The following is a 12,657-nucleotide window of genomic DNA, read 5'->3' on the forward strand; positions in this document are numbered from 1 at the left end:
GACTTGGAGCGGCTGCAGTGCCTCAACGAGAGCCGCGAGGGCAGCGGCCGCGGCGTCTTCAAGCCGTGGGAGGAGCGGACGGACCGTTCTAAGGTGGGCCTTCGGGGGCCTGGGCGGGCGGCCGAGGCGAGGCAGAGACCTGCGCGGGGCCTCAGGCCACCCGGCTGCTCTGTCAGCCTAGTTCCTGAAGTTAAAAATAACCGCGGCCCGATTGCCAGGCGCTTTCCCATGCCAGTCTCCTTCCAGCCCTTTGAGAGGGGAATAGGGTTGAATCTCCCCATCTTGCAGGTCGGGGAACTGAGGACCAGAGACGGGAAGGGGCACTTTGCTTTTACACGGCCAGCGTGCAGTTCCAGGGATTAGGGAGGGGTTAGTGAGGGAGCATGTCCACGAGGACGTGTTCCTTATCGTTTGACCACTGGTCCCGATGGCTGCCTGATCAACTTAACCACCTGATGAAGACCAAAGACCAGTCTTTGGGAGATGAAGCACGTGATCCTATCTAGAGCATGGTAACATTGTAATAATGGTAATAATGTAATAATATGTAATAATGTAATAATGGTAACATTGTGGGGTTGCAGAGCCATTTGAAAGTTGTTGACCGCAGAGGTACAGATCTTTGCACACAATTTCAGGAGACTAGTCGGCCCTGGAATTTAGTATGTGCTGGAGAACAGAGGGAGGTTGACTATTTGCATTGCATGCCAGTTGTAAAACAGGGTGGAAAATGCCTGAAATTGTGGGTGCTCAGCAAATATTTGTTGCTTTCTCCTCTCCCCTCCAGTTTGTTGAAAGTGATGCAGATGAAGAGCTTCTGTTTAATATTCCGTAAGTATTTCCTTGGTGCTTGCCTCAGGCTATATAGGCTGAACCCAGTTGCCTTATCAGGATTCATTCAGTAGTTATATCGAGAGCACACATCTGTTTCTAGAAATGGGCTAAGTTACTGAGGTGGGTGTGTGAGTAGGAAAGGATCAAAACTTTTCCTGGTGCAAAAAAAGACATTTGTTAAAACATAACTGAGAGGTTAAGGTAACGGCAGAATGCCAGAGGCAGACAGGATCTTAGAAGTTATTTAGTACAAGTCTGACAGGGGAGTAAACTGAAGCCCAGAAAGGGGAAGGGTCTTGCCCAGGGTCACGCAGCTCAGCAGAGACTCTAACCCAGGTTGACAACCCTCTGTTTTTGCATTCTGGCAGATTTACAGGCAATGTCAAGCTAAAAGGCATTATTATAATGGGAGAAGATGATGACTCACACCCCTCTGAGATGAGACTGTAAGTGGCAAGGGTCTTGGCCCTCAAGAAGCTTCTGTCCCTTTTTCTCTGGTCTCTGACAGTGCTTTATTCCAGATTGGCAAAATTTTTTCTTTTTACTGGGTTAAATATCCCCTCCTCTTAAAAAAAAAGTCATATATTTGTTCTGCATCAGAATACACTAATCTCTTTCTGAATTAACGACATTTTTAGATTAGGTATCTTTTGGACCAGCAGCTTGTCTCTTTTCAAAGTACTTGTGGCACCATTCATTCAGAGAGCATCCTCTAAATGCCAACTGTTGATGACTTTGCAATTTTCTTAATAACCCAGCTGCAGATCTCAAATTATTTTTAAGGACTCTACTCTTGGGGTTAGCCTCAACGTTTTCCCTTACTGTTTTAGACAATTACAATCTTTCTGTGTGTTTTGTTGAGATGGAATAACTCCAGCTGAGTTTGCGTGGCCTTTAGTTAGCAAAGTTCAATATAACTCTTGTAGCAGCTTCCCACGTGGCATAGTGGTAAAGAATCTGCCTGCCAGTGCAGCAGACGCATTGGTTTAATCCCTGGGTTGGGAGGATCCCCCTAGAGTAGCAAATGGCAACCCACTCCAGATTCTTGATTGGAAAATTCCATCGACAGAGGAGCCTGGTGGGATACAGTCCATGGTGTCACAAAGAGTCGGACAGGACTGAGCAAATGAAGTATACACACACATGTACCTCGTTATAACACTGAATCAGTTGATACCAGAGCTAGTGCTCCCTTTCTGACAAGCTGCCTTATTTCAGTGCAGCCTTTCTAGAAGAAGGGGGACACCACTTGTGCTGGAGAAACAGAAATCAGAAGAACTTTACATAAGAAGTTCTTCTGAAAAATCGATCAATTTAAGTGAAAGATTTAAGAACTGGACCTTATTTTTGAATGTTAGAAACATGAATTGGAAAGCAAACCCACATATTTAATGATTTTAAGGAAATGAAGTGGATTTGAGTTGATGCTTTTTGAGACTCATTTACTTGGGAGATGGATTGGCTGGACAAGACTAGACATCTGTGCTGCATTCTGGTTAAGAGTGGGCTCTGGGATAAACTGGAGTTCAGATTCTGGCTGTGCCACTTGCTAGCTGCATGTCTTTGGGCAGTATACTTTTCTATATCTCCATTTTTTCACATGTAAAATGGTGATAATAGTTGGAACCTCTTAAGATTGTGGAGAGAAATGAGCTGTAACATATGAAGAGCTTAGAAGAAATCTGGAAGGTAGTATGTGCCCAGTTTTGTTTCTGGTGTATGTTGGGGGGTATTTTGGGGGCTCCATCGCACAGCTTATGGGATCTTAGTTCCCAGATCTGGGATTGAACCCAGGCCTTTGGCAGTGAAAGCGCAGAATCCTAACCACTGGACCACCAGGGAATTCCCTAGTATGTCCCCAGTCTTGCACCCCAGGTGCAAATACTTACATAGCCCTCCATTCTAAGCACTTTGTACTTTATTAAATCTAAGATATCATTGATTATAAAATGCACCATTATTTTGTGAACCAATGATAAAGAAATACATAGCATCTGTTCAACTATGACATGTCATTGACACATCTAGAAAAGTTAAATTCAGACTTAAATCAGTGAAATTTGAACACAGACTAGTTGTTAGATATATTAAAGAATTATTGCTAATTGTTAAACTGTTAATTGTAAAATAGTAATCACTGCAGATGGTGATTGCAGCCATGAAATTAAAAGACGCTTACTCCTGGAAGGAAAGTTATGACCGACCTAGATAGCATATTAAAAAGCAGAGACATTACTTTGCCAAAAAAAGATCCGTCTAGTCAAGGCTGTGGTTTTTCCAGTAGTCATGTATGGATGTGAGAGTTGGATGTGAAGAAAGCTGAGCGCCAGAGAATTGATGCTTTTGAACTGTGGTGTTGGAGAAGACTCTCGAGAGTCCCTTGGACTGCAAGGAGATCCAACCAGTCCATTCTAAAGGAGATCAGTCCTGGGTGTTCTTTGGTAGGAATGATGCTGAAGCTGAAACTCCAGTACTTTGGCCATCTCATGCGAAGAGTTGACTCATTGGAAAAGACTCTGATGCTGGGAGGGATTGGGGGCAGGAGGAGAAGGGGACGACAGAGGATGAGATGGCTGGATGGCATCACCGACTCAATGGACGTGAGTCTGAGTGAACTCCGGGAGTTGGTGATGGACAGGGAGGCCTGGTGTGCTGCGATTCATGGGGTCGCAAAGAGTCGGACACGACTGAGCGACTGAACTGAACTGAAATGATCATAGGTTTTTTAAGAAGTCCTTACTCTATAAAGATATATACAAAAATACTTATGAGCGAAATGATATGTTTGGGATTGCTTTAAAATATCAAGCATAGGGATTTTCTTGGTGGTCCAGTGGTTAAGAATCGGTACTTCCACTGCATGGGACATGGGTTTGATCCCTGGTCAGGGAACTAAGATTCCCTCGTGCCACTTAGTGAAGCCAAAAATAAATAAGTTGGAAAAAACAATAACAAAAAAGCCCCACCAAAAAACAATCATTTGACAGTTTACTCCTCCCCTCAAAAAAGGATCAAGCACACACAAAATGGGGGCGATAGGCAAAATTGGCTTAATGTTGGTTATTGAAACTTAGTAATAAGTATATGAAGGTTCATTATATTTTTCTCTCTATTTTTGTGTATGTTTGAAATTTTCAGTAGTAGAAATTTTTAACGTGTCTCTTAAAACTGGTTCAGTTTAACATCCACATCAGCTGTATGGGATATGCACTATCACTAATCCCATTTTACAGATGAGGAACTAAGAGAGAGGTTAAATCACTTGCCCAAAATTACACAGCTGGTCAGTGACTCAGGCTTTAAACTTGGGAAGTCTGGCTTCAGAGCACTGCCTCCCATAATGCTGCTCATAAATGCTTACTGTTGGTAGTAGTACTATGCTGTGCATCATTCTTAGAAACACTTTGAAGCAAACATTTGCTTTCTTATATTGCATGCATTTTGCTGTAGCTGATATCTAGACCCATCCCATGTGGGTGTGGTCACTCTAGAGATTGAGGTGTATGGCTCAGTCTTTTAGAATTTGTGAGTTACAGAGGAGACTGGTCTTCCTTAGATATGTCTTTGAAAAAAAATTTTTTTCCTCATTAGCAGTTTTACTTGCTTTCCAAAGCCCCTTGTGAGTTGATGGCCTTTTATACCCTTTTCAGAATGGAAATCCCCTGGTTGTATTTTTTTTTTTAAGAATTGTAAGGTGACTCGGTATATAGGATAATTTTGGACAGAGAGGAAAGACTGAATGTTGGGTTACCTGATCTTATCTCTTAACTGTGTTTAATATGTTTCTGCCAAAGTATTTTTTTCCCCATGAGTAAGCTGTTTTATTTAACATCCTCAGCTTGGTCCGAATGTGCTGAGTTGCTTATTTTCTCCATGCATTTGCTGCCTGTGACCAGTTTGAGCTGTCTCTTTGTGTTTTGCTTCTCATGTGATCTTAACCCACTCAAAGATGTTATTGGCTTGTGTTGCAGTTCTCAGCTCTTTTCTTGCTGGGTTAAAGATATTTGTGTATAAATGCCAGTAAAATGTCATTTCTAAAATTTTATCTCCTTTTGATAGAACTGAGGGAAGTCAGTAGGAAGTTTTGAGAACCTGAAAAATGTGATAATGCATATTTCTTGATTTTTCTCCCCTTTCCTTTCTCAGGTACAAGAACATTCCACAGATGTCCTTTGATGATACAGACAGGGAGCCAGATCAGACCTTTAGTCTGAACCGGGATCTTACAGGGGAATTAGAGTATGCTACAAAGTAAGCACTGGGCCTCTTTTCCACCCTCTGGCTTCTCCTGAGAATAGCAGGCACTCCCTTGTTTGCAGGGAGCATCGGTGCATTAGTGCTTACTGGGCTTGCGATTTGGTTTTGGCTGGTCTTCTGCTGTCTTAGCATCAGAAACAAGTTAAAATGGTGGAGAGTCCTGATCCTAGGCTTGGTCAAATTTTGGCAGAGTTTCAGTGCAAGCCACAGACTTGTTAACCTGGAATCAATTGACAGATCTGAATGAGCTCCTAGGGTGGTCTTAGGAAAAATGTTTTCAGAATTGCTCTTTGCATAGTGGGCTTACAGCAGCCAAGTTACATATGACCACATATCTCTTCACTGATTTCTTTTTTGAGCTTGCTTTCAAATCCCTGTGTAACTGCACAGTGGGGGCAGTATTGATTATTTTTCGTCCCTATTGCCTTGGACAAGATCTGGCCGATTTCAGTAAATGTTCACTGTATTAATTGCTTGTCCAGAGGAGAAGAATGAGACGTAAGACCCCAAGATTATTCTCTGACATTTGCCTGGGTTTTACCACAAGATGGAGCTGGAATTGACATTTTTAACATGGTGGTGAGCAGGCTCACTGACCTCTAATTGTTGTCTTCTCTCTCTACTCCTTCATCCTCTAGAATTTCTCGTTTTTCAAATGTCTATCATCTCTCAATTCATATTTCAAAAAACTTTGGAGCCGATACCACAAAGGTCTTTTATATTGGCCTGAGAGGAGAATGGACTGAGGTAAGATGGGGTTGGAAATGTTCTTGCCCTTCCATGATGTGCACATATGTGTTTGTAGCTATAGGCTGTGTTAGTAGGAGCTTGAAGGAAAGGAAAAAGAGCAAGTGAGACATTGATTTTTTTGAGTCTATAATATTTCATGGTTTCATCACTGTAAACTATCTCATTTGACAGGCTATAGGAATTTTAAGGGAGTTGAAATAAAACAGTTGATATCAATTTGGTTTTTCACCTTAAAATTCTTTCCTTGATTTAACATTGTTAATAACTTTTCTTGTTCCAGGCAACAGAGATAGGGCGATAAACAAGATAGACACGTTCTTCTTCTCATGGTGCCTCCATTATAGTGGAGAAATGAATCTTCTAAGTTACAGGGTGAATCAGTGATTTGATCTTATCCAGGCTTCTCACGGGCTTCCCAGGTGACTCAGTGGTAAAGAATCCACCTGCCAATGTAGGAGCTTCAGGAGACGTGAGTTCAGTCCTTGAGTCGGGAAGATCCCCTGGAGGAGGAAATGGCAACCCACTCCAGTATTCTGCCTGGGAAATCCCATGGACAGAGGAGCCTGGTGGGATGATGCAGTCCATAGGGTCTCAAAGAGTCAGACGCAGCTGAGCACACAGTGCAGAGTTCTCAGGATAAAAAACATCAGAACGGGGATGAAATTAGAGGATGATGTCTAGAAATGAACCTGAATAAGGACTACTCCAGTGTATGGTCTGGGAAGTGGCCAGCTGACCCAGCCTCTTAATTTTCTTGCAGCTTCGCCGACATGAGGTGACCATCTGCAATTATGAAGCATCAGCCAACCCAGCTGACCACAAGGTCCATCAGGTTACCCCACAGACACACTTTATTTCCTAAGGGCTGGCCACGACTCCCACAGAGGTGTTGTGTTGGTGAAGAAGTATGACATCCTGTTGGGAAGGACAAAGAGAGATGGGGCTCCAAAGAGAGTTGGCTGCCACAGCCTCTACCAAGCTTTGTCTCTGGGGCTTGCTGCAGAAACCTGGCCTATGGAAGACACCGCACCCCCAGGAAGGGTTGTGTGGGTGCCAAGGAACAATCGTGGTTCTCTAGGGCCCCTAGAAATTGGGTCTTGGGCTGGTCAGTACCTGGCGGCCGTGGATAATGCCTGCCTTCCCAGTTTATGTGGCCATGGGATCCCAAGTGTCTTGTTGCTTTGTGGCAGGATTATTGTGTGACTTGTTTTTAAAATGGAAACTATTCCTGGGCTGCAGTAAACTTTCTGAAGCCTAAGCATTGTGTTTGTATTAACCATCAGGAGGGTCTCCAGCTAGAAATACTTGTCCTTGCTTGCTCCTTCTCCCTGTCATCTTTCAACATTCTTGTCAAGTTGCCCAGCTTGGAGTTGTCTGTCATGCACCAGTGTCCCGTATTATAGCTTGAAGAGCAGAAATCTGATGTTGCTTAATAGCTTGGGAGGGTCTTTTTTTCCTGTTGCCCAGGTAAGCAGTCTGAGGAGAGCATTGTTTCTGTGTGGGTATCCTGGTCAGGGTAAGATTGGGACTTTGATGTGCTTCTCTTTGGGACATCCTTAATGTTTATCAGCTTTTAACTAGTGTTGTAAGCCCAATGGCAGAATTTGGAGATCTCAGTTCTTCTGTTTATGGCTTTTTATTCACTGTGACTAATAAGCTTCCTAATAAATCCTTGCCAGACTTAATGTTTGTATATTCTTTTGTGATCTTAGTAGTAATTATGAAGCCTTTGTTGAGAACTGTATGAAATTTTGAAATCTCTTTGTTATTTTGGACTAGGTAGATCATAAGTGCCACAATTGTATCAACACCAGATTAGTGTCTCTAGGAAAGGTCAGGCCGCATTCTGTATAGTAGGGTAAAAACACTCCTACACCCACTAACCCACATTTTGTAAAGAAGCTGAGGTTAAAACCCTTACATTTCCTTGCTCATGTAAGGAAGTAACTTGTGGGGTGAAGTTTACAAAAATAAGGGAGAACAGATTCTCGAGTTCATCAGAAGAAACTGAGGAAATTCAGTGAGCAGCAGATACAGTCTGAAGGTAGACCCAAGACTTTGGACTTAAGTTTTGAAAGTCAGTACACCAGTTGGACTTAAGTATCTTAAAAGAGATTTGAAATGGTATTTTCTCCCTTGCAGAAAATAGAAACACTTGATAATGGGAATTAGTGTTGAATTTGATCCTTTTGAGACAATTCCTCTGAATCAGCCCACACAGTTGTTAGCCTGTTTCTCCAGCCTGTCCTGGGGAAAGTCTGCCACCACCACGCCTGTCAATCCTCAGAATTTCTAAATATGCAGTCTGAAATCAACCAGAATGCAAACATTATTCTTGATGCACTAAGGATAGTACTCACTCTACCACAGGCTCTCTATGTCACTTGGGTCATTTGGAGATAAAAAAGAATGACTTTAATTTGGAATGGGGGAAAATAAAGATAGAAACGTTAGAGCAGACTAGCCCTTCATTAATCCCACTTATTAAAGCACTGGTCATAGGTAGCCTCTGGGGCAAGGCCTCTGAATTTGAGCTTCCCTTTGAAGAGTCAAGGCTGTGGTTTTTCCAGTGATCATGTATAGATGTGGGAGTTGGACTGTGAAGAAGGCTGAGCGCCGAAGAATTGATGCTTTTGAACTGTGGTGTTGGAGAAGACTCTTGAGAGTCCCTTGGACTGCAAGGAGATCCAACCAGTCCATTCTAAAGGAGATCAGCCCTGGGATTTTTTTTGGAAGGAATGATGCTAAAGCTGAAACTCCAGTACTTTGGCCACCTCATGCGAAGAGTTGACTCATTGGAAAAGACTCTGATGCTGGGAAGGATTGGGGTCAGGAGGAGAAGGGGACGACAGAGGATGAGATGGCTGGATGGCATCACTGACTTGTTGGACTGAGTCTGAGTGAACTCCAGGAGTTGGTGATGGACAGGGAGGCCTGGTGTGCTGCGATTCATGGGGTCGCAAAGAGTCTGACACGACTGAGAGACTGAACTGAACTGACTTGAAGAGTTTGCTCCAGTTGCCACAGTGTCTGAAGTGATTGGGGTGCAGGAGGAATTGCTTATTTTTCCACAAGCAGACCCAGCCAGGAGTCTGGGAGAGGGGCAGGTGTGTTGTCTTCATCCACTCATTCCCCTTCCAGTCCTGGGTCCTTGGTCTGCTGTGGACCTCTGGACCAAAAGTTTTCCTGTTCAGGGCCACCTCTGACCTGCTGAGCGCTTAAAACCAAAGCCCATCTTGGGAAAAAGTGCTTTGCTGAGCTTTCAGATACTATTTTCTTTCAGTTCAAAGAAAAATCAGCATAGGTTACACTGGGCAAGTGAGTCCTGAGCTGCTGAGGGCTGACTCATTTCCTGTGTGCGGATGTCCACAGGCTGTCAGGGACGTGGTCCTCCAACTCAGCTTCCCACCCCTTCCAGCCTTTATGTGGGCCCTGAGTCCCGCTGCATTTTACCGGTGCAACAAGGAGCAAAGAGCGACCTCAGCGGTCCCTAACTGAAACCCTTTTTGTTAACAACTGGAGCCTCCCGATGGTAGTATTTTGTGCACCGTCTGCATGCCATAGCTTGCCGAGGACAGAGCTAAGATAACACTTCCGATTCCTCACCAGTTGCCCGGGACACTGCTGATGCCAGTGTTCCTTCTTTTCACAGGGTCCTTTTTAGAGTCATTAAGTCCTCACACTGTGATTTTACACTATAAAGCATTTCCACACGACCTCATTTGAGCCTTAGCAAAGCTGTGAAGCAAGCAGGGTGGTTATTACCGCCGTTTTATAGCTCAGGAAGCAGGTGCAGAGGCAGCATTAGAGTAATCCTGAGATTGCTGTTTACTTCCCTCCCCTGAGCCTGTTTCCTTATCTTTAAAAGTAAGACCGGAAGACCAGACAGTCTCAAAGGGTCTTGTCAGCTGGAGTGTATGACTCCATGATCCTGGAATAGGACCAGTGGTGCGTACCCCAAGACCATAATGGATGGGAAGGCGGGAAACAACGCTTGAGAATGCCTCTAGCCTCAGGAAGAATGCCTCTCCTTCAGGAAGGTTTCCTTCAGGAGACCGACGCATGGGTGGTGGTAGCAAGTGGGAATCACGGGTGCGTCGTCTAGACCCTGAGGAAACTCCGTGGCCTAATCACGGGGAGTCGTCCCACCGTACCCAACATGGCAGCCCTCATCCGAAGAAACCCTGACGCCCACTTCCGGGATCCGTAGCGCTGGCCAGGCTACTTCCGGCAGCGCGATGGCAGGGTTCCCGGGACTCGAACGGAAGTTCCGGCGGGGGCGGCCGAGGCGGGGAAGAGTGTGTGTGTCTGTGCCGGAGAAAGAGGAGAAAATCGCCCGAGAGGTCTTGAAACCCCCCAGGGAGTGGAGGTACCCTGGTCTGGGGCCAGCAGGCGGGGGAAGGGCACTGGGATGGCCTCGGCTTCACCACGAGGGTCCTGGCGAGAGAGGAGGGGCAACCGCAATTGTGAGGGATGGGGGTGGGGAGTGAGGTGCGAAGAGGCGCCGGCCGGTCTTGGGGAGTTTCGGGGTAGAGATGGGGAAGAAGGTGGGGTCTGGGTATGCCGAGAGGGGCTTCAGGGTCGGAAATTGGAGAATCCCACTGTGGGGCGGGGTGGGGGTGTTCTCCAGGGTCAAAAGTGGAACGCCCCTGTGTGGGCAGAAGTGGGTCCGGTATCAGGATACAGAATGTCACTGTGAGGCGGGCGACCCTCGGCCAGAACAGAAGTTCCCACTGTGGGGAGTGGGAGACCCTGAATCAGGGTGGAAGTTTTTAGTGGGGTGGAAGACCCCAGGTCGCGGGGGTTGCGAGGGGGGAAGGCACCACTCTGAGAGGAACGACCTAGGGTGAGGGCTGGAAGTTGCTCAGTTGGGGGGAAGGAAGGGAATCCCAGCTTGGGGCAAAAGATGAATTCCTGTGTGGGCAGAGGGACCCCGGGGTCAGAGGTGAGGAGGGATCCTCCTGTGAAGAGGGGCACTCGGAGGTCCGAGGGGGAAGGTGGAAGCCCTTTGGTAGGGTGGGAGGGGTGGACACAGGCGGGAAGGGTAGGCACTTAGGCTCCGGTAGCAGAAGCTTCGCGGGAGTTTGGAGGATGCTAAGGATGGGGAGGAGCCCGCCAGCTTGACATTCTTTTGTGTGTTTGGGAATCCCGGAGCGTGGTCGAGCTGGGTGGGGGGGACCTGTTTGGGAGTGGTGGGCAGCAGCAGGTAGCCTCTTTCAGGAGGGGCATGGAGGGCGTCATTTAGCGGGTGGGCGGTGGATCAGAGTTTGTGTGCCTCCTGGGGACACGGGCAGCCCCAGGGGCTCTCAGATGGTTGAGGAGGACTGGATGGGAGGGGGTTGGACAAAATCGTGTGTGGGGTTGAGGGTAGGGGCCCGAAGCCTCCTTCCCTGGCATTTTTCTCCCCTTCATTTCCCAGTAGGGCTGGGAGACGGGGATCCAGGGCTCTCTAGAGAAGGGAGATGGCTGTAGAGTAGGGAGAGGAGGCAGTCACCTGCTGAGGGCTGTCGGGTGGGGAGAAGGCTGCAGGGAGCCCCTGGCTCCCCTCCCACCAAGGCTCCTGAGCCCAGCCTCTGCCCACCTCCAGCCCAAGCTCAGGCTGTGTGGGGGGCCAGACCTAGGGCTGCCAGGGTGGCTGCCTCTGCTGTTCTGCCCTGGAATGAAGGCACACTTTCTCCCCGCTTGGCCCCAGGACTTTTCTGCCTGCCTTTCCTTTGTGTCCAGGAGCTAGCATCTAGGGCGCTTGAGGGGCTCATGGCCCTGGTTTGTGTTTCTGCTCCTGGGTCAGGATGCTCTCTGCTGCCTGGCCTTGCCCTTGACCACTGCCCGGCATTTGCACAGGCCCCAGCCGTGGAGCCCTGCAGTGTATGTGTGGTAACACCATGTCTGTGCCCCTGCTCACCGACGCTGCCACTGTGTCTGGAGCTGAGCGGGAAACAGCTGCGGTAAGGGTCCTCTCCTACCCCACGCAGCCCCCAGGCCGCCTGGGAACTGGCTGGAGTGGGTGTGGGGAGAATGGAGGTGGCAGTGATGAGAGGGGAGTAGCCCTGCAGCGGGGAGACAGGGGGCTGCTCCCTCAGTGCCCCCCCTCCCAGATCCTTGTGGGTGATGGAGGGGTGACCAGAGGTTGGAGGGCAGAGTGAGAGCGATGGCAGGATGATGACTGCCCTCTTCCCCATCTCCAACTCTTCCAGGTTATTTTTTTACATGGACTTGGAGACACAGGGTGAGTGAGCTGGGGAGGGGGTGTTTCTGGGGAGGCCCACGCCCTCCTCCTTCCCTCTCCACATCGGTGCCTTTTCTCCCTTCCCTCCTACAGGCACAGCTGGGCTGACGCCCTCTCCACCATCCGGCTCCCTCACGTCAAGTACATCTGTCCCCATGCGTGAGTGTCACCGCAGCATGGGAGGGGTGAAGGAAGCGGGGTGGTCCTGTGGTCCCAGGCCTCTTCTCTGCTGCCAGCTGCATGCTGGGGCCTGGGGCCCAGAGCGGTCCAAAAGGCCCTTTTCAGCCTTCATTCCTGTGGAACCCCCCAGGAACGGGGTCCAGCCCCAGCCCCCAACCCAGGGCCTCCTAGACCCGAGACTCCTAGGACCAGGATCTCCCTGCCCCCCTTCCCCAAGTACTTACCCACTGAGCTGGAACCCTGTCACACCGAGTGCTGGGCTCTGCTTCTCCATCGCTACTGCTGATGCCCCAACCACAGCTTTCAGCCCCACGTGGCAGGTTGCCTGGCAACACCTTAAACACAGGCCCTGCCCGCTGGGAGGGTTCCCCAGGGGCTGCCCTGCCCCCTCCCGGGCTGTCTGCTGTGGC

The 12,657-nt window shown here is 48.0% G+C and overlaps 2 protein-coding genes across 2 annotated transcripts in view; both read left to right on the plus strand.

Annotated features, from left to right (window-relative positions):
• Nucleotides 1-3: 3 nt before the first annotated feature.
• PITHD1 (PITH (C-terminal proteasome-interacting domain of thioredoxin-like) domain containing 1) lies at nucleotides 4-7,526 on the plus strand (the record flags this gene model as incomplete). The annotated part of the gene is made up of 6 exons (XM_010830243.1): nucleotides 4-93; nucleotides 788-831; nucleotides 1,203-1,280; nucleotides 4,981-5,085; nucleotides 5,730-5,838; nucleotides 6,602-7,526. Coding segments are annotated over 6 exons (528 nt in total), but the record flags the coding sequence as incomplete, so codon positions are not given.
• A 2,570-nt stretch (nucleotides 7,527-10,096) lies between these two features.
• Nucleotides 10,097-12,657, plus strand: part of LYPLA2 (lysophospholipase II) — a 4,566-nt gene continuing 2,005 nt past the window's right edge. Inside the window, exons 1-4 of the mRNA XM_010830038.1 lie at nucleotides 10,097-10,210; nucleotides 11,683-11,786; nucleotides 12,036-12,067; nucleotides 12,161-12,226. Of these exons, the coding sequence (XP_010828340.1) occupies nucleotides 11,709-11,786; nucleotides 12,036-12,067; nucleotides 12,161-12,226 (176 nt within the window). The 5' untranslated portion in view covers nucleotides 10,097-10,210; nucleotides 11,683-11,708. The remainder of the gene's footprint in view (nucleotides 10,211-11,682; nucleotides 11,787-12,035; nucleotides 12,068-12,160; nucleotides 12,227-12,657) is intronic.

This window comes from Bison bison, unplaced genomic scaffold (assembly GCF_000754665.1).
Source record: "Bison bison bison isolate TAMUID 2011002044 unplaced genomic scaffold, Bison_UMD1.0 scf7180017864516, whole genome shotgun sequence".
NCBI classification, from domain to species: domain Eukaryota; kingdom Metazoa; phylum Chordata; class Mammalia; order Artiodactyla; family Bovidae; genus Bison; species Bison bison.